Source organism: Rhea pennata, chromosome 5 (genome assembly GCF_028389875.1).
Source record: "Rhea pennata isolate bPtePen1 chromosome 5, bPtePen1.pri, whole genome shotgun sequence".
NCBI lineage: Eukaryota > Metazoa > Chordata > Aves > Rheiformes > Rheidae > Rhea > Rhea pennata.
This window is the reverse complement of record NC_084667.1, coordinates 4,856,854-4,877,662: the sequence shown is the minus strand read 5'-3', so window position 1 is coordinate 4,877,662 and position 20,809 is coordinate 4,856,854. Positions and strand designations below refer to the sequence as shown.

Here is a 20,809-nt window from a genome sequence, read left to right as displayed (position 1 = left end):
CCTTTGGCTTAGAAGTAAGGGGAGTTGAGAGAGCCAACAGTGTTGGTGCCCGATCTAGTGTTATTTGGAGGATATGAGGTTGACCAAATAGTGATGAAATGAAAGCAGCAGCCTAGAAAATAAGTAGAATTAAAAGTGCTAAATTTATTCATCTTTCTCTAAATTTGAAATAGCATAAATGGAGGTTTTCTTCATCCATGAAGCATGTGAACTCTTAGTCCGTTGTTCTCTCACAGTATGTGAGCCTGTGACAGAAATGATGATGTTTCCAAATTGTATCTGATGAGTCTGATTTCAGCTTAGTGAAGTGCTCCTCCAACACAGAGAATTTTGTTACCAGTAAGGCAGGGAAAAAACAAACCTCCAAAGAACAAAACCCCCTCAAAAAGTCTTTATGTTGCCGTATTGAGCCACAATGAGATTTAATAACAGGTTTAGAGTTGTAATGCATTTCTGCCTTGAAAGTTTTTATCGAATACTGGATGAGGAGTAGGCAGGGTGTATCTTGCCATTCCTGTGAACTTTCATTTCAGTTATTTCTCTCCAGAAGGCATTTACCGTAGGTATGAAGATTACATATTGCTGTGTCTTAAGGAAATTATGATCTGCAGTTAGTGATTAATCATTCTCATCTTTCTAGTCCTGGCACAGTACGTGAATGCTTTCAACACGAACCTCGGAGAAACCACGTGAAAAGAAATGAGGGAAGTGCATTTACTGTTGCCAGTTCATCCTTGGCTTCTATGCAGATGGCAAAAAATGGTGCCAAAAGTACAAAATTAAATGGGATTTTTCTGCTGTGTTTGCAGGAATGCTAGGAATTATAGAGCTCAATAGCCCACCGGCAAGGAATAAGAACGCTTCAGGTCTGAGCACTCTGGAGGAGGTTCATGAATATAAAGTAGGCATTCACTGAAGAAGAAAAACAAAAAACCAAAAACATCACTTTCCATCCCAGCACGTTTGTACTGCTTAGCTTCCCAAAACTATTTGTTGTCAGAATGTCCATTTGCAGTTATATGTGTATTAATTCTGTCAAATGGAAAATTAAAATACACCTTTATTCACTTCTGAAATTTGATGGAGATGGTTTTGAAAGAGGAAGGAGATTGACTTGTCTTTGGAGATTTGTGATTATAAACTTGAATATCTGTATGCTTGGACTGTAAAAGAATAACATTTATGGAGTTGGATTTTTTTTTTTGTAGAATTTAGTGATTTTTTTATTCAGAATCTGGTTAACAATACAGAATTTGGTCAAAGGGACAGTTGACTACTATTGCTCTGGGACAGTCGGAGGAGCTGTTTGTCTATCCTGGTCTCATCTGTGAGGTTGGATCTGCTGCTATTGGAAGTATGGGAATGGGTGGGAACAAGAAAGCTGATCCACGAACAGAAAAAAAGAAAGGAGGGGGAGGAATGAGACCGAACGAGTGAGGGTGTGGAGGTATGACTGAGCCTTTCGACATGACTTTGAAATAGTTAGACAGCCGGAGAATTCAAAAGGAATTTAGGGTAAATATAGGCTTCCTGGAGGCCCTGTACAGAAGAGGGAGCCCTTTCCAAGATAATGGGGGAGAAACCAGAAGATACTGCTGGAGTCCAGCTGTAAGAAGTTCAGCTTCCTAAGTAATTCTCTCCTCCCGTTCAGAATGCAGTAGATAATTATTAAAATGTGGCTATTATAAACGTAACCATCGCTGTTCTGCAACTGATGAATCATTCCGTCGGGGAACTCGTAACTTCTTCTATTAAAGCAGTTGTTCCAGGCATATGATCTAGCATGTCCTAAAATAAATTTTAAACTTCCTAATATTAACCCAGCAAATCTTTCCATTCCCGTGCAAGCTGAAAAACCTGAATCAAAATAAATCAGGAGTCAGATACTTACTTTTATACTGCAAATCAGAGGCACTCCTCTCTGAGATCAGCTTTACAGGGTTACCAAGTGACCGATATTATACTAGATTCCTTCCTGTTACAATGCCATAAACATGCTGCTGGAACTTAGGTCAGTGCTTAAAATAACCTTGCTAATTGCAAGTCTACAAGTGTCGACTGAAATTTCAGTTAGCCGCCTGAGAGCAGAACTGAATGCTGAGAAATCGCTGCTGTAGTTCAGAGCGTGCAAGGAAAGCGCAGGCAGGCCCAAACTTGATCCGCACCGTAACACAGAGAGAGGCAGCAGATTATTTGCTGTATTTCATGCAAAACAAAAGCCGTTGACTCGACGCTGAAGATGGATTGCGTTGCATGTCACCCGTGGCTTGCTTCTGTCTTTTAAATAGGCATTTATTTTCTGAATTACTGGTTGCATGTAACGGCTTTAGTTGAGGAAAGGAAATGGGACAGTCGATTTTTTTGCAAAGCTGATACCTGAAAACTCTTCTTCCAGTGTAAATGAGGTAAGATGCTGTTAAAGTGAAATATTTTTCAAAATGTTGGTAATGTCTAAAGCAGTAAGTTATCAGTAAGTAAGTTTTTTTTTTTTTTTTTTTTTTTTTTTTTTAATTATCTGTAAGGGCGAATGCTCTTTTGAATCAGCTGATTTTGGTATTCTAAAGAAGTAGTGGGTGACCTAAATGTGTTTGATTTGAAAAGATGCATTTCATTTCCTGTGCACTGCAAGTCTAACTTGCAAAATTGACATATCTTTTTTCCCTGTGGATGTAGATTTCTGAATATTGAGAAAGGCTTGTTCAGTCTCTGTCATTCCATGTTCTACATAATATAAAGTTTCTGCCATCACAATCTTATGTTTAAGCAACTGAAATAGTTTGAAATGTTTGTTATCTTTAAAGCTTAGTCCCACATTTCTATTGGGAGATTTTATCTCTTTTTCTTTTTTCTTTTTTTTTTCTTTTTCTTTTTTTTTTTTTTTTTGGCGTAGGTGAAACCTAGTGCTCAGACTCCTCTATGCCCTCAGCTAACTTTTTATAGGTCAGAGTATAATTAGAAATAGACACTGTAGTATTATAATTACATTACTTTGGCTAAAACTTTGACCTATATTGTGAAGAGATGTGTTCAGTTAAGGCTCAGGAAACCAACAGGCTAAAAATAAGTAATGGAAAATATAACTTTATCATTATACCTGGATTTTACTACCTTTATTAGCAACTCATTAAATTATGTAGCTCTTCCTAGGGAGACTAAATTTGACAGAGGAGCAGTGGCCAGTGAGGAGCACTGGCTCTCACCACCGTTGCATTAATTTAGGTGACCATTTCCAAACTATTCTGAGAGCTGGTCACCTTCCAAAGGCCCTTTGTTTTATTTTTGTTCTCGGCTCACAGAGTTGCCTGTGTGCCGCGTCCTGAAGAACATGCTCAGACTGTTCAGAAGCGTCTGTTCCCTCTGCAAAGTTATTCATTCTTTTGAAATTGTATCTAGAGGAAAAGTTCAGGAATTCTTGGTAAGGCATGGAGGATTTCTTCACAGATTTGCATTGGATTAAGATAATAACACCTTCTGACTTCCTTCGAGCAGAAGTTGGCTCTAGATGGGAAAATTGTTGGCTGGTGTATAGGTTATATAAGGTGCCAGCAGAATGGGAAATCAGCCTTGCAATATTGTAGCAGTTATATCTGCTCTTTGGGTAGGAATTCGACATTGACTTTTAGAAGATTTTTAATTTTGGCGGTCAACTACCATGAGCTGCCAAGTGCTCTTGTTTAAACGTTGCTGGCTAAGCTAGCTATGACATTTTCTATAATGGCAGTCCAATGCCATTATCGTCTCCAAAATGCCATTCTCAAGTTTCATTAAAAGCTCAAAAGCATCAAACAATGGGATTTTCTGCTACAGCTATCTCTGCTTACCACTACAGGTACACTAGGTACCTATTAAATAAATATTATTGCCCCAGTTTCTTGTTTATGAATGCTATTTGAGATGTTGAAATGTATTGTAAAATTGGAGTTTGAATTCCTTCTTCATTGTACAAACAAAAGAGCTAGAGAGCTCTCCTCGCTCTTCCATGGGTAGGTCTGCATTACCATTTTAGTTTGGATTAAGAGTGTGACTTTGAAGTGAATCTGCAGGTTATCCCCACTTAACTCTCTGGCTCATGCTGAAGAGCAGCCTCAATTTGTGTGAACTGCTTGGTTATTGTTTATAATCTTTGCCTAGGGGCTACTTTCCTTTCCTTTTTCACTTCCTCCATCTAAAATCTAAAAGTATGTTCAATAATTCATGTAATTAATCTATTTCTCTTCGTGCTTGATTTATTGTCATATCCGCAGTGACGTTTTCGTTTGCATTTCTTCTGAGGTGAGAGTTTCCTGTGCAAAAGCCTTCTCATTTTATGTGCAGTAACTCTAGAATGAGTTAGAGATGCACTTGGTTGGTACACTTTCCCTATCATCTGTTGCCCATACAGATAAGTCAAGGTACTTCCTCAGAAATTACTATTTTTAGAGGTTTGGCTTTGGTTTTGTGGTATGCTTGTCTCAGAAACAAAATGAGAAAATGTTAGTCACATCAGTTTTTTTATTACATGAACTTTGTCTGCAAAACAGAATTTTCATATGAAATTTTCTACAAAATCATGTTAAAATACAATAAGGAGAGATTCTGAATTCTTTTGATACTCCTAATCTCACTGGAACTTGTAATAACCATATTGAAAACTAAACAGTAATGGTAGATTACAGAAATTTTTGGTTCTTTGAGCTTCAAGAAAGTATTGTTAATGTTTTGGGAAAGGTATTAGGTAATATTTTGAGCAATTTTGTTATCCTTTGTGTTCACGCTTCAGATTTTGGAGTGGAAGATTGGTCTATTCATTAAGGATTAGGGCCTCCCTCAGCCCTTAATTAAGAGGGCTAAGCCGTTCGTTCGGGCTTTAGGATGTCTTCTTGCTGGGAGTTAATTCATAGCAGTGGGTAAGAGTAGTCGTGATGTTCTGTTCAACATGTTAGTGTTTGTTTAACGTATTTTTGATGGGCAAGATACTGAATAGGCAGTGCTGGAATTTTGGGAGAACGGACAGGAGGAAAATATATGTATGTATATATTAGGTCTGACAGATTTGCTGTTACCTGTGGTACCTCAAGCATTTCTCAGCTCTCCAGGTTTCCTATTGGCTCAGTGTGACTCAGTTTCCTATGAAACTCTTGATAAAGTGTTGAAAAAGATCTCTGTGAAAATATTTGAATATTTAACATTCATAGAGTGTAATAAAAAGATTATTTAAAAATACCAGCATTACTTTCACTTTCCTCAAACTAGCCAAGAGTTAGGCCAGGATCAGCAAATATTCAAGCTGTGGCTTGTCAAGGAAGAGAGAGCAGTTGCAGTTCTTGCTTTTTCTACAGACTTACGGTATTGCTGTTTTGGTAGAAAATGACCTGCATAGAAATATATTTCAAAGTTGAAATGTGTTGGAAATACAAAAGTGACAGAGCCCCTAAAAATGTAGGGATTGTTTTTATCAGTTCCAGCCCAGATTTCGTGGTTATATGTTCAGAGCTGCTACAGATGCTTTTCCTTCCGAGAGTGTTGTAGAGCAACCCTGTCTTTAACATACCGGATATAGCCAGCTCCTCGTCATCCACGTGTACTTTATATTGACTATACAAGAGATGAAAACTGCTTTCAGCTGCCTCTGCTAGGCAGCGTGTGTTAGGCGTTGGCAGGGATATCAGCTCATGTGAGTGTCCACTGACTTGTTTTCCAAGGTCATCCCTGTTATTAGGGGGAAGTATGACCATGCCGTTGGCTCCACAGGGTCTAGCAAGAAGCAGGAGGAGGTCGCTTGCTGCATCTCACTTTTGGGAGGGCTATATGATGTCCACCAAAGCTCTGGAGTTGGCGAGGCTTTTGCACAACAGCAGGCTGGAGCTGGTTCTCCGTGGTAATGCAACACTGCCTTGCTTTTGCAAAACCAAAGTGCTGAAGTGCTATACTGCGGAAGGGTTCGGGATGGCTCCCTATGACGCTGTCTAGGTCTGACTGAGCTGGAGCTGGTGAAGAGAGATGTCATTCACTCAGTTTCTGCAAGGTGCTCTCTGTATATCCAGGATTTTGGAGCCTTTTCTGATTAGAAATACTTTCTCACTTAGCAAATATGCCCAGGAAGTGGAAGGTCTGGCACAAGCTCTCCCACAGCTGGAGCTTTGGAGAACATTGTGGGGACACACGGCTGCTTGGGGAGGGACCTGGGATGGTGCTGGGCCATGCCAGGCGTCTGGCCCCACTGCAGACTGCAGCTCATCGCAGCTCAGGCTTGGCCCTAATGCGTTACTATCTCCAAGCCTGTTTTGATGATGTTGCATTAACAAGTCCTTTAATGCACTCCATGTACAGATACTCTATATACTGTGTAAAGGGTGGCTTCCAAAATGTTGTGAATGTTTGGGGAACGAAAATAAATACATAGGTGGATTTCAGGATCTACAATTAAATATAATCATTAATTTCTTAAGGGCCTGGCTAGGGTTAACGGTGACTTCAGGACATCCAGCAAATTATGGGAGTTTCTTTCTTAAGTAAATGGTGATCTTAAAAGAGCAACGTAGGCCACTCCTGCAGAGCTTGTTTCATCTGTATTAGCGTTACCTCAATGCGAGAGCGGTGCTCCAGGATCAGCATGAGCTTGTTTGGCAGAGGGCCCCGGGTCATGCTTGCCCCATCTGTTGTGAGCTGGGAAAGATGTGCCAGAAGTGATACCATTTCGCTGCGATATTCTCATGTACAGTGGATCCGTGGATAGAAAGCCAGACTCTAAAAGCCCCCAAACTGTAATGCTATATCTGGATTTTTCTATTATCTCTTTTTGTTCTGATTCTCCTGATTCTAGAAAGTGAGAAGTTGACAGATAGCTGCAGGCAAGGCCGCTAGTAATTTTAGCAAGGATAGGGTATGAATGTAAACTAGGATTTAGTATCTATGTCTAGTTTTCTGGTTTGGTTGGACAGATAATGGATATGTCCCATACATAAACTAATTTATTTGAAACTAAAGGTAATTTAGAGAAAGAAACATGTCTAATCCCTAAAACAGAAAATTTGTATAGTTTTTTAAAGGTATCATATTCTGATTTCCTTATTTCATTTCTGGGTGCAACAGAACTTAAATATTCCATTTTGTAAATGATGAACGAAAACAGTACAGAGAAGTTTCCTGTAGGATTTTCCTCCTCCTTGTCAGAAACAATTTGACAGTCTTCTTACCTTACCTTCTGCGCTGTCCGTACTTCAGACTACGATGATCTTTGGATCCCGTGCCACCTCTTGTGATTCCTATTACCTGAGAGAGCTGAAAGATTTGACTTAGTATAAATTTAGGATACAGTAAGGCTAAATTGGTTATGACTGTTTTTGCAGGACGTTCAAGTATATACAAGTGCTAAAATGCACAGATATTCATCTGAAGCTTGAAATCACTTAGTTTCAGTAACTTCCTCACAGTCAAGTTCAGCGATTGAATTTCAGAGCGTGAGTTGACAAGCGCAGGCATGTCAACAGCTTTGCTTCTTCTCACTGCTCTTGTACAGAGGTAAGTCACCCCCCTCCCCGAAAGCTCTGAGCTATAAAAGGATAACTCATAACTCATCTCTGTATAGCTAGGGAAAAAAATATATACATATAAAAAAAGAGATGTGCGAGGCTTCTGAGAGCTAGCGCTTCTCTTCTATTTGTCACTGTAGAAAAAACAACTTCACTCTCAACAAAAACCGCAGATCACGGTGGCTTGCTTTGTTTAAGATGCAAATGGCACTGACTCTGAAGTGTGCTATAAATCTTATTCCAGTTAGCAACAGGAAATATTTGCCTATATATGTGTGTGTGTGTGTACAAATAAGTAATTATTTAAATAAGCGCTGCTGATTTCCTGCTTCTTTCAAGACACTTCAACTCAACTGTGCGGAGCACAAGAGTACTTTCTTGAGCAGCATTAATATCTTACAAGCCAAAAGGCCTGTCAGTGTTTTACGTTAGGAAATTCTCTCCTAAAGCTAAAACTGGCCCTGTTAAGAGAACTGTCCTGATGGAGCAGAAGTTGACCTCTCAAAATTGTTGCTTTGGAATGTGCTACGTATCATTGCTGATATCTAGTAACATTTTATGAAATTACAATGACAGTGTATTTAAGTATTTCTATCAGTAACATTAAGTCTAATTTTAAAAGAAAATATTTACTTCTAAATATAGTATTAAATTACTTTATTAAATTTAAATTTAATTTAATTCAATTAAATTTAATTAAATATTAAAATACTAACTAAGCACTCTCTATCTTATAAGAAGCCCAAACAAGCATCTATTTGATGTTACTGAATTTTAATAGATATTTCCTTAAAACCAATTTAATTGGGAATACATGCTTCATTTTGTCAATTAAATATGCCAGTTTTGGTTGCATTACATTAGAAATATTTGTGATTAAAATTCGTAAGTACTACAAAATTGGTATAAAATCTGAAATTTGGTCACTGGCTATTTATACTATGTCCCACCATTTAGATCTCTGTCAAAAATCAAGAATACTGTGGACATGATTTTGTTTGAAAAAGAGGTACCCCTCCCCACCCCTTTAAATGTCCATCTATATTAACTAAGTCACCTGTGGGATAACAGATTTGGAAATGACCAACTAAATCTTATAGTATATGTATGCTATAATGTGTATTGTTTTTATATGCAAAATCTCTTGTAAGCATTTTGATATGTGCCAAAAGCCGACCGAAGCCACGTGCTACCTATTGCACACTAGTTACAGATGATTTGTGACATACTATCTAATGGGAAATCAAAATATGGAGGTAGAGTTGCTTATTAGAAGAAATTTTTCATGAGTGAATCAAATTCTATCTACACATTCATGAATGAAATCAGAATAAAAATATTGGTACCTTGTACATTTTAGATTTCAAGATTTACCTCTTAACTGGTTTCTGTGTTTCTAAAATGTGCTCTTTTATTTCTTCATTCACTTAAGAGTCACTTTTAATCTGTATAATAGTAATTTAAACTTTCGGCCAATCTTTCCAGCTGTTCTTCCTCGATGAACCTTGGGAGCGTTGCTCGCTTGCTGGACTCTCTAGAGGTGATGTACGTGCTGACCCTGACTCTTCCCAGTAAGAGCGGGGGCCATGCACTGTGAAACGCCGCCCGGGGTGCCGGGTAGGTGGAGACATGTCCGTTCCAGGCTACGGGAAGCACACGCGTATGGCTGGAACGCTTTGTAACCATCCCTAACCCACAAGATGACCTAGGAGAGCGTGGCAGCTGGCTTGAATACCTCTAGTTTTAGAGGGAGGACAGGAAGGTCACTAACAGAGCACGTAGGATGCAATGCAGCCTATATAGTAAGGACATCCTGTGAATAGTTCTGAGCTAGCGAAAAATTCTCTGTGATCTCCGTAAGTGCTCGTGGATCGACCCGAAAGGGAGCGGCAGGGCTAATAAAGCAAAGTCTACGCAAGAATGAGACCTGTGTCCTTCTTGCTGTCTTCAGCAACGACTGGTGGGAAATAACTTCAAACACAAGTGGGGTTAGACTTTACATTTGTTATTTGAAACCTAATTATTTCAAGAATGAAGCTGGTCTTTTCTCTGAGAAATTTCTTTCTTCTAAACCGGCAATTTCTCTTTAGGAGCAGCTGATCTCCATTCAAGGCCCTAATTAATTCTATTGACTTTATTAAGAAAAAAAAAGAGTCTTTCTGAAGTCTATAGATGGAAAAATCTTTTAAGATAAATGCACATTTCTCTTGTATAAATAGTAAAAGGAGATCTGCTCATCAGTAAACAGAGCTGAAATTAAAAAGATTGTGTGGCCCCACAAAAATATTCAATAATTTTCTTGTTCCATGTCAAGACTAATGCCAAATTTTCTTCAAATTATAACAGGGAGAGAAGAGTTGGACACATTCACAGCCGAGTTGTCAGAATAATAGGTTAGCTGTAGAAAGCGTTGAGAAATCACCTTTTTCAAAAGAATAATTGCTTCATCGGGAGATTGCTGAACAATTGGTGCATTAGCTCTGAATTCTGCTAATTATTTTATATGAATTATCAAATGGTGAAAGTTCTGATCAAATCTGATGAAGATAGGAGTGGTTTTCTCTTTCTTCATATAGTTGACATGATTATTTAATATATTTAGCTTTTGTTATCTTAAGTGAAATGGCAGTTGGGGGTTCTTTCAGTTCAACCAACTACTCTATAGACCAAGGTCAAACACAGCCCAGTCCTGGCCGGGCTACTAACAGACAGTTGTTCTAGCTACAGCACAGTGTGTGTGTCTAGCACAAGTCCAATGCCCTTCCACTTGCATCCTCAAATTTTGTGTGCGTGTAGTACTTTGAACTTGTTGGGGAATGTCATTTACTGCCATTGAGTATGTATGGGGTGCAAAGTGCAAGAAAAAGCTGACTAAAAAGAAAGTAAAACATAAAATGGAATTGCAGTTATCTTGTGAGAGACGTGCTACAGTGCTTCCATTTCTGCAGGAAAAGTACAGTGTTGCGTGAAGAGATCTATAAAGTATTTGAAGGATGTTTTGACAAGTCTTCACTTTTCCATTTCAGTGAGTGTGAATATATAAAGTATGATGAAAGTACTTAGTATAAAGCTGCATTATCGTCTATTATTTCTCGACCACTTTAAATGATCAATATTAGACAAAAAAAAACCCAAACCCAGCCAACTATCAAAGTCCAAACTATATTTTAGAAATGCGTATTGTTTTTAAACTTTGCCTCTACTGCTGTTTGCTTGACCAGGTTTTCATACAGTTTTTATTCCCTTCTGCCAGCAGTGCCAGCTGTTGCTAGAATCAAAACCTGCTAGAAGTATTGTACGGGTCAATAGCACCTATCTTCGCAGCTGAAAATCTGCTCTAGTTCCTTGCCATATTCAGTTCAGATAAGTGGTTTCTTACACGAGTGAAAATGATGCGCCAATCATACAAATGTCAGGAATAGCCCTGAAATGACTGGTTCTGGTTTTGTTTGCGTCCTGCTGTTTCAGTACAGCTCTCAGAGGTGTCTCATTTTCCTGCCATACCCTCTCCTGTGGCTCTTCCATCCTATCCGTACCAGGCTTTACAGTAAAGTGCTTTTGTATGCCAGCTCTGTGAAGCTTGGCAGGTGCACTAAGTAATTCCTTGCATTTAAGAGCCTGGCCTATGGTGAATGTTATGACTATAAAGTCTTTTTAAACCAAAGTACTGCTAAGCTTATCAGAGGAAATAAGCACTTGAAAGCAATCTGCCTTCTCTGCAGCTCTCCTTTCCCACCGTAAAGGTACAGACTGGTCTGGTTTTTATTGCAATGCAGCTGGTCCTGCGAGTTAGCTGGAACAGCTTCCCGCAGCAACCGCCTGTCTTCTGGACAAAAGGATCCTCTTGCTTTTTCACAGTAGGCTTGAGCCTTTGGCCGCAGCAGTGACCCATATGGTAAAACAAATGCAAGTTTGCTGGCATCCCGTGCCCGGAGCTTCACAACTAACATTTTGGGCGTTGTTACTTGACAGGCAGAAGCGTTCGGTGAGTGATTGCACATCTTCCTTCCTTCCTTCCTGCTTGTTTTCCTGATTGACTGAGGCTCAACCAATACACTTGTATAACAAACATCCTAATAAAACAGGTCACATAAACTGTTAACAAATATCTCCACGTCTGTTATAATCTAGTGCACGTCTGTTATGACCATATACAACTTATGACCATATTTTAGCAATTTTGTTATGAAAAGAAAAAACCCAAGCTCGTACAATCAACACTGATAATTTGACACCTATTTCATCCTGGTTTGAAGTATGTCGTGGCGTCTCCTTCTCTGGAGATCTTCAAGGCCCACCTGGATGCAACCCTGTCTAACGTGTTCTAGGTGACCCTGCTGAGTGGACTAGATGATCTCCAGAGGTCCCTTCCAACCTCACTGATTCTGTGATTCTATGACATAAGAACGTAACTCATCGAATCCTGAGATGACAGAATACAGTCAAAACACCTAGTGGGAGTTCATCCCAAATCAAAGTCGATCAAAACAAAATAAAAGGCAAGAAGGAGAAGAGAATAATGTGCAGAAAAGAACGGTGCAGATAGTGTGTAAATGATGACGAGAGAAGAGGGCAGAAGCTCACTTAGAAGACCAGTGTGGCTCCAAGCTGTCGGTGTCTTCAGCGGAAGAGCAGGATCAAGGATCTTTACTGCTAGCAGTTTTCTTGCTACTCTTCACCTTCTTCACCAGTAAGTTGCATTCATTTTCCCTAGTCACTCAATGCTGCATCAGTGCAAGCTGCAGCACCAGCGAACTTCAGCTCACTTTCTGACTGATTTACGACTCGCGGTGAGTCCAGAGCCATCCATGGCGGTTGTTCCTCTTTAGTCAGATTCTGGATTGCTTATGCATGGTTATTTCCTTTGACTTCAGCTGTATACTTAAAAACATTTGCAAAACAGTCTGAATAGCGTTTTCACTTAAGGCTCTACTAACCGCTACTCCAAAACAGGAGAAAATAAAACAGAAGAAAATGAATTTTATCCTCATTATAATACTGTTTGGTGCATCTGCTTTCTGCAAATAGTTACTAGATGTAGAGAGAAGTGACAAACTATTTCTCTTTGAGAAATACATGTTTTAAAGGAAAAATCATTTGCTAATAATTTTTTTACTCTACTAGTAGTGGCAGATACTTGTTTAGCAGTGCCAGTGCTCTCTTTTGTGTTACTTTTCTATATAGCTAGGAAAAGAGGAGTGCAGGGAGTGAGTGTAATTCATAATTTTCAAATCCATGGAAAAAATGGGTCTGAAAAAAATCTGAAGTTGTCAAGTTTTTTTCTGGAGAAGAAAAAAGGATTTGTATGTTCCCATTGGAATTTTTGTCTCCTATGGAATTAAAATGCACTTAAACAGAAAGATCAAATAGACATTTTCTTAAATCATGGATTTGTTTTGCACGTATAGCAGTCATAAGAATAAATGGCAATGTGCTTTCTGCCGAGGTTTTAGCGCGAGATCAAAGAGCACAAGTCTTGCAGTTTGGTTCCTCCGTCACCGATGTTAGCCGAAGCAGCGTATTGCCACCTTTCATCTTTCTGGAATCTCATACATGTCCTCGCCGACTTTCCCGAAGAGGCTTTTTGACATCCTGGGGTTTGTTTAGGCGCGAGTTCTTTGTCTGCAGGCAGGCTTGCAGCTCGGGCTATTTCAGCTGACACGCAGGGCTGGGAGCTGGCTGATGGACGCGGCAGCTGCGGGTACGGGACCAGCTGTCGGGAAGAGTGAGTGAAGGGGGCAGTTGGCAGTCAAATGGATACAAGCCCCATAGCCTAAGAAATTCCATAGTCGGAACTAGCAGAGAGGCTGCGAGAGGAGGGCAGAACCTTTGCCTTAACACCGCTGGGCAAGCGCGTGAACAGAAGCGCCCGGTAGACGTTTGAGATCAATGGTTACAAAAGGCTGTTTCAGAAATGGTGCTTTCTACAATTTCTGCTATAAAGGTGCTGGGCGTGAAACTGTGTACTGATAAAACGGGAAAGAATTTCCATGCTTTTATTTGTCGGCTGTGTGCTACTGCAACTGCCACAGAACTACGTATGTTTAGTGATAGATGCCATCAGATAAGTGTTTTTTAATCATTACTTAAAGCTACATTTATTTTAACATACCATTTTTGGTAATGGCAACTAGTTCTTATTGCAGCATTTAGGTACCGTCCTGTGATATTGCTTTCCTTTATTTACAAATACAAACTGTAATAAGGACAAGTGACAACACAGTGTTTTTCTTGCTTGCTACTTTGTTATGCTACAGAGAGGTAGGAGAAATGAGGGTGACAGAGACCACGTTAGGCTGCACCAGGTGTTCAGTGAGCTCTCACTGATTTACAGCTGTGGGGCCATGGCAAGACGGGGCCATGGCTCTGTTCGAATGAGGCTTGTGCAAATGATTTGGTGCAAGATGGGGAGGGATCAAAGCGCATTTTACTATGCAAAATACTGTAGTGGAATATTCTTGCAGTAAAACTCAAGTAACTGTGTGTGAAAAGGATATTCTAAGGCAAGAAGTGGTGAAGAGTATGGTCTGCAATAGATGTATACCAGGTGCTTGAGGCAAAGAATTTTTTTTTTTAAGTCCTGTTTTTTGCTGTTACTTTTTCTGTCTTTTTGCCAGGGTTTCCTTGCCCCAGTCAGAAGTTTCTTTCCTCTGCAGTCTTTCTAAGTTGCACTGAAAATGTTTGACAGATGGAGTTCTTACTCGTCCTAAAAAAAATTCTTGCCATCAGTATTTCCACTGTTCAAAAGTACCACTTTTGGGACAGGACTTCAATAAACTCTGGAAATAGTCAGCTTGCCTCCTGCAGGCTTAGCAGAAGAGACCCTGCCCTTGAATTCCCTCAGAAGTGAATGACGTATTTCTACCTTTAATAGAATCGCTGGTGATGGTTTGGTGCTGTGTTTGAACTGCATTAACTGTTACAGAAATTTATAAACTTTTAAATTCACATCTGTGCTAGATATAACTCTTTTGTTGAATTATATTTGAACGTAGATATCAGGGCAACAGTAAGAAAATGATGTAGCTGGTGAGATAATTTTGGATTTGGGATTGTGTTATTTGCAATCAAGATGCTATCTTGTGCCAGGCAAGCGTAAAGACAAGATGCAAGTGATACGGCTTAAACAGGCTGCAGCTTTATTGATGCTCTGCTGCTGAGGACTAAGTAACATTAACTCATATAGAGAAAGTCATAATTTCTTCTTAATCATTTCCCCTTGATGGCAGCCTGGCTTTTAGCCTTTACACATCTATTCCCATGTCTGTTTTCCTTCTCAAGAAGTACCCAAAAGACCGGTACATGTCCACACAGTATGTGTGTAGAGAGCTAACAGCTGTAAGTGCATAGTAAATTCAGTGTGCTCCACCCTTCACCATGCGTGCAGGTGGACAGCAGAGCATCTGCCGTGGCACAATGCTACCTGGGCATGTTGCACGTGTGCATGCTCCAGAGCCAGCTGTCGAGGACTTCTGAACGTTGAGCTATTAATAGAAGAGCTAAATCCCTTTAAATCTGTGCCTGGCCCTGTTGCGATTAAATCAAACTTCCTGACCTGTTCAATCAGATTTTCACCTAATGTCAAGAGAAGGTGAAAAAAAAGAAAAAATCTAAAAAGCACTTCGTTTCTACTGACTTACTAGCCAAGGAAAATTTCCTTCCTATTCTCTCACGAAGGTAAAGACCACAGTGACAGAAATCCAGTGCCCTGTAATTCTAGGCCTGGAAGAGAGCGAGCTGTTGATCCAGTCCCAAAAGGGAGCTCAGAATTTATGCATCATGAAAAGGTGTGTAGGGACTTGCCTACTTCATCCCTTTCTTGGCTTGTTTGGCCTCTCGCCAAGTGTCCTCCCGGTTTTTGGTCAGCCAGCCTTTCTAAAACCTAACTCCTTTAAAGAGCTGGTGCTTTGTTTCTCTCAGAGAGAAAAAGTAAATAAAAGTAATCTTATATTTTAAGACCATCCCCGTGTTACGGGAGGTGTCCAATAGGCTCCTTTACTTGCACGTAGACCAGGTTGACCTTCAGATCTCTCCGCGTTACCGCAATGGTCAGGAATGGTTTATTATCTTTTTAGTACATAAAGCATTTTGCTGCTGCTCTGCTCCCAGTTGTCTCTGAAGTATTTCAAAGACTTTGATTTTTGAGGAAAGTGAGCAATTTATAACAAGTCATGTAAAAAATTAACAGATACTCCTGGCTTTTGCTTAATTTGTGCTTCTTCTAAAGCTTCAAGGGCGTTGGGATTTGCCTTTCAGGACAAAATTTTCTGCATTACTGTGGAAAATTTGTCCGCTTCAGAAACTTGCCATGAGTTGGTAGCTAGAATAGTAGTAGGTCTTGAAAGCTCCTTTTTTTTTGCAGTATAGGTGCAAAAATTCACGGTATAATCTAGATTCATTAGCCAATATTTTCAGTACATTATCTGATGCTTGCCAGGAGATTTTTGCTCCTTGATAATAATCTTTTCTTACAGCTGGGAATTTTACAAGCTGTCTGACAATTCTTTTGGGAGTTGAATTTGGAATGTAACAAGGTGCATGATAGAAAATAATGAAAACTGATAGTGTAAATTGAAACATACTTAAGTTCATCTACAGGAGTAGAAACACAGCTGTGCTAAAGTTTTGGTAGACTGAGAAATGGATAAATGAATGAATAATAGCCTTTTCCAAAGCTTAGAAAAGAACTTGCCGAGAGGTGTAGCTTTAATTAGTCCTCACGTCTGCAGTTTGACTAGTGCACTGATTTTGTTAGCAGAGTTGCCTGCCTGGAAGTGCGCAGGCGAGTAGATGCTGGTTGTCGTAACCAGGTCTCGAAGACAGAGGGGACGCGATGTGGCCCGTGTCTCGAGGCAGCCCCACGTCGCTGCTCTTTGAAACCCCGAGGATTTTGCGCTCATCTCTGGCCTTGCTGTGCACTGCTCCTGCAGGGAACTCTGTTTAGCCTTTGCTGTTTTATTAAAACAAGTCACTGCTGACAGTACTCAAGCATAGTAGTTGCTCAAGGACTAATATTGTGCTCTATGTTGTACTAAGATGTTTTTTTTAAATATTAACCAGGGATTTGATTTTGGTTTAACTTGTAAATGCTGCTGCCAATCACATATTGATTAATTTGGTTTTACTTTCAAACTGAAAATATCAAACCGAAGCTGAGAAAAAACACTGCACTGTATAGCTAACTTTGAAATTTGGAAAGAATCGACTTTACTAGGTGTCTTGTTATTCTGCTTTCGTTATTCTGCTGTACAACACCGTGAAGAGGGTCAGCAGAGACATAAGGCTTTGTGGCACTTGTTTGAATAATACGCAAAGTTGAAAAGAATCAAAATGAAGTTGTGCCCGGTTTTTGATGGTATTATGTATATACTACTGTTTACTTTAAAGCCCCATCTTTTAAGGTTTAACTTAAAATTTCTGTAAGTTTTTTTAAGGAAATAAGCGTTGTATCTAAAATATGCTTGTAAGCTGTTTTTAAGTATATGCTACAGAGGAAGGAAATAATACTCCAGGCTCTAGGGCTAATTTGGTTTTCAGTATTTTAATCACATTTCCTTACACATTTATGCTTTTTATACATAGTTTTCAAGCAGAGTTATTAGGAAGCAGTGCTGTTCAGTAGAGTATGCCTAGGGTATTCCCCTGTCCTTTCACAACCAGAATTAAGACCAGCCTGTAAGGATGTTGCACTGTATGCAGCACAGGTTAGAGTTCTGGAGCATTAACCATGAAATTTGGAGAATGTTATTCTGTCCGAATCTTTATTTTACAAAGTGATCATTTACATTGTGCTTTCTGGATGCAACTGTTCACAGCCTCTCTCCTCTCCCCCTTTCTCTTCCTCCACCACCATCATCATCTGTTTGTTGCTGACTCCAAAACAAGACTGAGCAGAAGTTAGCAGACCTCATGTCACAGCAGTCAGCAGTGGATCTCAGAAATAGCTTGCCCACGTTGAGTCTGTTCCAGACATTTGCCCTATTTGGCTGTAGAGACTGACTGAAAAGATAATTCTGTCCAAAAGAGTTTTGATGGCACAGATCCAATTCATCATGTTTTAAGTGGGTGGGGTGGGGGGGGGACAAAAAAGAAAAACCGAAAGACTAGGTTGCAGCAATCTTACCATTTTCTTTCTTATTGCTGCACTCTAGGACGTCACTTTACAGCGGTAGCATTCTATTTCTGATTGATGTGGTCTCGTTGTGCCATCCTTCCTCATTGTAGGCTAGCTCTGCACTTAGGGAGCGCTCGTGCCAAACAGGACAGCTGCTGGTTCAGTTGTTGTAGCATTGCCATAAATGAAAAAATAGAGATATATAGACATATATTAATTACATTACCTTCACTGTACTAATCTATAAATAATCTATTCTGCATTTAATAAAAATTAAAAGCAAGAAGAGCTGATCCACGGAAGGACTGTGCCTGTAGTTAAACACCTACTTTCTTTTTTCATTACAGGATATTTGCGAAGATATATCTGATCATGTTGAACAAATTCATGCTCTACTAGAGACTGAGTTTTCCCTGAAGCTTCTGTCTTACTCTGTCAATGTGATAGTTGATATCCATACAGTGCAACTGCTCTGGCACCAGCTACGTGTTTCTGTTCTGGTTCTGCGCGAGCGTATTCTCCAGGGACTACAAGACGCCAATGGAAACTACACCAGGCAGACTGATATTCTGCAGGCATTTTCTGAGGAGACAAAGGAGGTATAGTAACTAAATTCAGCAGTTTTGAGAATTTTGTTTGCATTTGAAGCAGCTCATCCATGTTGGATATTTAAAACTGCTAGGATGATGAATCTAAGGGTGACTTACCATCTGGATATTTGAGGTTAATTTTGTAAGAAACTGTCTAAAGTGTCTTCAATTGATATTTATCCTTGTTGAACCAAATTAGAGGAAATACCAGTCCATAAGGCCGAATTTTAGAAGTGTCTCATGTGTCAAGCAATGGTTTTTTTGAGTCTGAATATTTTTCATAAAGGACTAGGTATGTTTACAGAGGTACATCTGGGCCAAAATTCCGGATCTCATCACCCTTGAATTTAAGGTTCATATCCAATTCAAAACTTAATTTTTGTGTGCAAAGAATTCTTTACTCTAAAGCTTTAGCATTTCTCTTTTTGCATACACAAACCTTAAGCTTACATAATGTTGTCCACAACTTCCTGGACTGGATCAATGTTGCTTTAAAGTGTAGAACATGCATTTAAATTTGTTTTAGTGGCGATTCTGCAGTGTGCCTCTAAACAGTTGTATATATTGCCTGGGAAGCAAGTATGCCTTCGTCGTATGTTTTTCGCTCATAAGGAGTGTGGAGTTCACACACATGTAAATGCTATGTAAATCTAGATTCATTTGACTGTATTACCTTTTCCTTGGTAGGCGTTGTTACTAAATTAGCTTAATTAGAAGGACACTAACAACCCAAAATTTTTAAAACTGGAAGAAAATGCACATTTTTTTAAAAAAGACAAAATGTCCCAGCATAATGGCTTTTTTTTCCCCAGACTAAAACATAAATAATTTTTTATAAAAATTAGTAAATGGCAATAGTGGAGATGCAATATTAGTATCAGGTTTTTGTTCTAATGTTAGAATAAGTTTCCAGAAATTACTTTGTAGATTTAAACATATAGTTATTTGTTTAAATTTTTCTCAGATATAATGGTAGGTGCTTTATTTGACTATAAGAAATTATATATAAAGTAGAAACAATGGTCTGCACTCTTATCTTTGAACCCCTCTTTGATATTTCCCCCATATCCTTTCCCAGCAAGTACTACATTGTGTAGGACTAATACGTGCTTCATGATAGAAGTATTATCTATTAGAAGTTTTAATGCATATGTGAATAGTGGGACTGCTTGAGCAAACCTAGAAACCTTCATCCGTACAGATAACCCTTCCATGGGGGATCATTCTCCTGATTTCCAGTAGTTCCTGGGGGATACGAGTGGGAATGACGGTTCAGTTTTTCTCCTAGCAAGATGTAGAAGTCATTAGGTTTCAAGTGAACAGAAGGAAATTTTTACACACCGTGAAGAGTTACGTAACAAAATTCACTACCTTAGAATGCTTAGAAGTGGAAAGAGAAAAGAAATGTGACAAAGTAAGGAAAGTTAGGGGCAATTACAACCTCTGGATGAGGAATTCCCCATGGTGAGCATTGGCAGGAGCTGAGGGCAGAGGTGGAAAGGAAGGGCCACTTTACATATACTTTTTTTTTAGCTTAGTTAGCAGAAGATCTTTAGAAACATTGTAGACACAGGACACTGGGCTAGATGGACATTTGATGTGAACCAATAGAGCAAATATTACGCTTTTCCATAGTCCGTGAATTAATGTCCCCAAATGGGGGGTAAGCAGGCTCCTGGGTCACTCCTTAAGGCAGCCGTCCTCTACCTAGCGGTGAAGAGCGGCTGTGGCTGCCCGTGGTGACGGAGGAGCTCCGTGGATGAAGCGGCGCTAGCTGCGACGTGAGGAGCTGGGGTTGTCCTGGTGGGGCGGCTAGAGGAGCGGGAGGAGGTACAGCACAGGCTGTACTGGCGGGGTCAGGAGCCTGGGTGGTCCCTGGGGGCAGCCAGTGACTCGGCCTGTGACCATCTTAAAAAAAAAAAAAAATGGGGGAAGTAACATTTTGAAGGCCGTTTTTCTGCTTCTGGGGTTATCCGAAGATAGATGAGAAGGGAAAGAATGAGCTGTGTGCAGCCTCTGAGGGGAATTGTATTTTGGATCAAAAGGAGGCAGGAAATACTCAAAATAGTTTTCCAAAACTTGCTCCAGGCTTTGAATTTTCAAATTCAAATGAAAATCAGAGTTAACTTCTAGGACCCAACCTGTCAGTTTTACTTCACAGTCGATAAGGACAGGAAATATGGAAAGGAGCAGTACAGGCCTGTGTTAAAATAAGCTGAATCCTGATGTGCTTATAGCTCTGTATAGCAGATAAGCTGTGAATGTAAATTCACAAAAGAAATATAAGTTAAACTGGCTCATCTGAAATAGTCAAATGCAGAATGGTATTGGTTTAGATATAAATGCAAGGAAGGTGTTGGAAATACAGCCAACAGAGCTTTACAGGAAACATTAATGCACAAAAAGGGCCAGTTCTTTTGAAAGAAGTTGCTCCTATTGGCGGCCAAGCAAATAATTAAATTTAGCGTTTTCCTGAAATAAAAATGGTGGTAATACAGGCATTGAATCATGCTCCTCTGAAGCACACGTTTAAGAGGCTGCCCGAGAAATGACGAAGCAAGACGGCTTAATGCATGTGATTGTAAAGTTTATTA

General features: G+C 39.6%; 1 protein-coding gene across 1 annotated transcript in view; it reads left to right on the top strand.

Moving 5' to 3' along the window:
- AKAP6 (A-kinase anchoring protein 6) overlaps window positions 1-20,809 on the top strand; it is a 213,349-nt gene that overhangs the window by 20,634 nt on the left and 171,906 nt on the right. Inside the window, exon 2 of the mRNA XM_062576321.1 lies at window positions 17,973-18,224. Coding sequence (XP_062432305.1) covers window positions 17,973-18,224 — 252 coding nt within the window. The remainder of the gene's footprint in view (window positions 1-17,972; window positions 18,225-20,809) is intronic.